This window comes from Caenorhabditis briggsae (assembly GCF_000004555.2).
Source record: "Caenorhabditis briggsae complete genome, chrII, whole genome shotgun sequence".
NCBI lineage: Eukaryota > Metazoa > Nematoda > Chromadorea > Rhabditida > Rhabditidae > Caenorhabditis > Caenorhabditis briggsae.
Window position 1 is genome coordinate 9886283 of NC_013486.2, and position 3653 is coordinate 9889935.

Here is a 3653-nt window from a genome sequence, read left to right on the forward strand (position 1 = left end):
ATATCTCTTACAGTTCAGAAATCTCTCGTTCAATTCAGATAAACCTCGCCCTTTTTTGCAGCCTGCGCACGCGATTACAGCAAAACTGTGCACGGTTTAGCGTCCTTGCCGATTCGTTTCTTGCGAATTTCAATTCTTGCCGATTTGTACGGTCTCCCCGTTTCACTTCTTTCTGATTTCAATTTTTATATTTCTGAGGTTTCCCTGTGCGATGTTTGCGTACGCGATGGATTTTAATTTACGCGCAACGGAAAGTTTCGTTGTTTCTTTCGGTTCTGAAAATGGGGGTCGATGAAGCTTTGATCAGAAATGCACAAAAAACTATCGATCGCTTGATCCGGCAGTTGGCTGAAATTGAGAATGAAAAGTAATTGATCTTTTTAACGACTTTCAACTACTTTCACAGTAACCAATTTCAGAGAAACACTCGAGGAGAAAGAGTACAACGAGCTGAAAGAAGACACTATTGATCAACTCCAAGAATATAGCAAAATTGTCGAAAAGCTGCAAGGCGGTGATGTCTCACTAATTGATGATTTAACTGCCACAAAAATTGCCATCCGAGCAGCAATCAGTAAAGCGTTCAAGACGCCGGAAGTGATGGCATTGTTTGCTGGAAAACATACTGGTCTGCTCCGAGAAAAGCTTATGATGGTGATTTTAAAATTAATCTGAGCAGAATAAAATGCTATCTTTCAGACTGAGACTAATTTTCGAAGTGAGAAACTTTCTAAACAGGAATACCTAGAGCGAAAATTTGAAATTCTGATGGCTCTGACTCGACTAGAAGAGCCTTTGACAGAAGATGAAAAAAGTTTTCTTCGAGCCAGATTAGAAACTCCAGAGTTCAAATTGATTGAAGCCAATGCAAATCGAATATTCAGTGGGGATTTATCTGGTTAACACTGAAACAACTGTTTTAATTTTTTCTGTAAATAAATTGTTCATTGTTTGATTTATTCAAAATTTATTTCTAATTTGGGTTATTATCCAGAAATAAATACGATATTTCAATTTTTTCACAGCTTTCAATTCAAACTACAAGCTTTACAGGATTCCAAATGAGTTCCACCAAAAAACCAAAAAAATATAGGGTTGACGACAAGACGGCGAACGTTTCTCCTCCTTGGCAGGCATGGTATCACCCGGAAAAGGATAAAGCCTTTTATAGAAATACAGAAACAAATCAATCCATTTGGGAACATCCTAGTACCCTGATAGGAAAGAAACCATCTCCTCAGAAACCTAGAAAACGACAAAAAGTGGTCAGTAATGTAGCGGACGATGATAGAATGGTAGTTACCGTCATTCCTAAATCAAAAGAAGATAAACTAAAAATTCAGGAAGTTGACCTGCCTCCTCCACCAAAACGGAAAACTACAGAAGATCCAGAAAAAGAAGATATAGCACCCAAACGTCCCAAAGTATCATCTGCAAGTGTTGAGAAACTTCCGAGGGTTTATGAAGCTTCCAACTCTGAATCCAAGAAAATAACTCCTACTGTTCCGTGGTCTTCGAAGATTCGTCCTCTGAACCTTATCCCGTATCGTGGATGTGCAATATTCGACACATGCGCTCTCCTCAAAGATCCAAACGTTTTGAATGCGTCCGTCGAAAGTGAGTAAATTCTTTTCTGCTGTAATTGATTAGGCTTTGAATTTCAGATAACATTCTCACAGTCATTCCTTACATAGTTCTTAATGAACTTGACGGGTTGAAGGGTTCAAAAAATGCAAGATTGGCAGCCAGTGATGTCAGTAGAACGTTGAGAATACTTCAAGAAGCGAATAATAGCTATATTTCGGTAGAGACAAGTATAGAGAAACAGATAAACATTGAAGAGTTCCTGCCGGATCAGATGGTTAATGATGACGGAATATTGAAATGTGCTTTAAGAGTCAAGAGCGAAGGTAAGTAATTTTACATGATGTTTGACATATAACCGATTGAAATCATTTTGCAGTTCTCTCTATCGCTTCGTCATTGAAGTTAAATCACCCATCTGTCTATCTCGTAACAAATGATAATGTTCTCTCCAACAAAGCAATGGCTCATGGCCTCACCGTGGAAACTATTGAATCATTCTTGGACAAAATTTACAGACGCGAAAAGCCAGAAGAGCTTCCAGCAACAAAGAAGAAGAATGGTCGAAAATCGTCTAATCATGCTGCGAGATCTTATTCTGACAATAAACCACAGTTCACACAACATGAAGTATCGATTAAAAAGCTCGAAGCGATAGAAAGTGTTCAAAAGACACGAGGAGTCATTGGATGGATTCAGAAATTGGCGAGAAATGTTCCTGAACGTTCAGGAGTTGAACGAGAAACGGTTCAGAAGGTCATTGAAAAGGTACTTACAGTCTACATACAGATATAAAAGTAATTCTTTTTGCAGGCTGAACCAAGAAAATCACGTCCATCGATACCGTTGGAAGACGAAATAATCACTTCATCGGTACATTCTGCCAAACCTATGAGAATACATAATCACTCGAGTAGCACATATCAAAGCAAGAAACCTGTAAAATCAATAGAAACCAGTAGAACTCGCCCAGCAATGCCATTGTCCCTATCCGATGACGAGGATGTTTTGGGCGACCAAATGGATTGCACCTAATAGATTAAATTTTCCATTTGCCAATCAAGGATCTCTTTTATAATATATCTCTTTTACATTAATATTAAATGGTTGTAATTGTCCCTTTTTTTCAGATTTTATAATTTAGAATTCATTTATGTCGCTAGATGGACCATCAACTGTGATTATAATTGTTTCCCCGTAAATATTATGCTATTTTTTTTGTGTATAACCGCATGAACTTAGTAGGATGAAACCTATTAAAGAAAGAATAGGGAATTTCAAAAGAATGAGGATTACTGTAGTTTTCAAGACATTTTTTTCGTTCGTTTTTTATTATTTTTTGTATTACTCTCGTCCGAAATCAATGCACGTTGCGGCCGAAAATTTACTCAAAGTCGCATCGTCGGTCGCACAGCGAAAAAAAAAATTGATGCATGCGCCTTTAAATACCGTACCTCGGACGTTTTTTTTATTTTGGGCCCTATTTGGCTGTTTTTTTCTATTTTATAAGAAAAATAAATTAAAGATTTTTAAGAATTACACAAAATTAGACAGAAACAAGCGAAAAAATGAGAGAAATTTGAGAAAATTCGATAAATGTTGAGGTACTGTATCAAAGGCGCGTGCAATAATTTGAAAAATACAGTAAGTTTCTCTCTGTGGGAGCTAAGCTCCGCCCACCGTTGTTTTCTCGGCCGCAACGTGCATTGATTTCGGACAAGAGTACGAGACCCCCGCAAATTCCGGGGAAAAGTGGGCGGTCCTCGGCAGCAGCAGATGCATCAGCATCTCTCACTACATTCTTCTCAGCTTGTGCTTTCAAAGACAATGGTGTCAAGAGGTTCGTGTTGATAGCGGTGACTGGCTGTCCACTGCGGTAGGCGATTATCCGCCGAATCATAGCATGGAGACCGAATGTGAAACGGAATTCTAGATCTTCATGGAAGTCGCTGAAATTTATCAAACATATTACTTGAGATTTTCATCTACAAACTTACTTTACAAGAGCAGGAACATCAACGCAAATACTAAACTTGAATGGGGCACGGTACCTCCACACTTCTTCCAGT

At 38.4% G+C, this 3653-nt stretch overlaps 2 protein-coding genes across 2 annotated transcripts; both read left to right on the forward strand.

The window, feature by feature from the left end:
• Positions 1 to 281: 281 nt before the first annotated feature.
• On the forward strand, positions 282 to 903 carry CBG02517 (the record flags this gene model as incomplete). The annotated part of the gene is made up of 3 exons (XM_002630770.1): positions 282 to 367; positions 420 to 654; positions 700 to 903. 3 exons carry the CDS (start codon positions 282 to 284, stop codon positions 901 to 903), a joined length of 525 nt encoding a protein of 174 aa, XP_002630816.1.
• Positions 904 to 1061: 158 nt separating this feature from the next.
• On the forward strand, positions 1062 to 2619 carry CBG02516 (the record flags this gene model as incomplete). Its single annotated transcript, XM_045242535.1, has 4 exons — positions 1062 to 1617; positions 1665 to 1910; positions 1964 to 2352; positions 2398 to 2619. 4 exons carry the CDS (start codon positions 1062 to 1064, stop codon positions 2617 to 2619), a joined length of 1413 nt encoding a protein of 470 aa, XP_045092280.1.
• Between the last annotated feature and the right edge of the window lie 1034 nt (positions 2620 to 3653).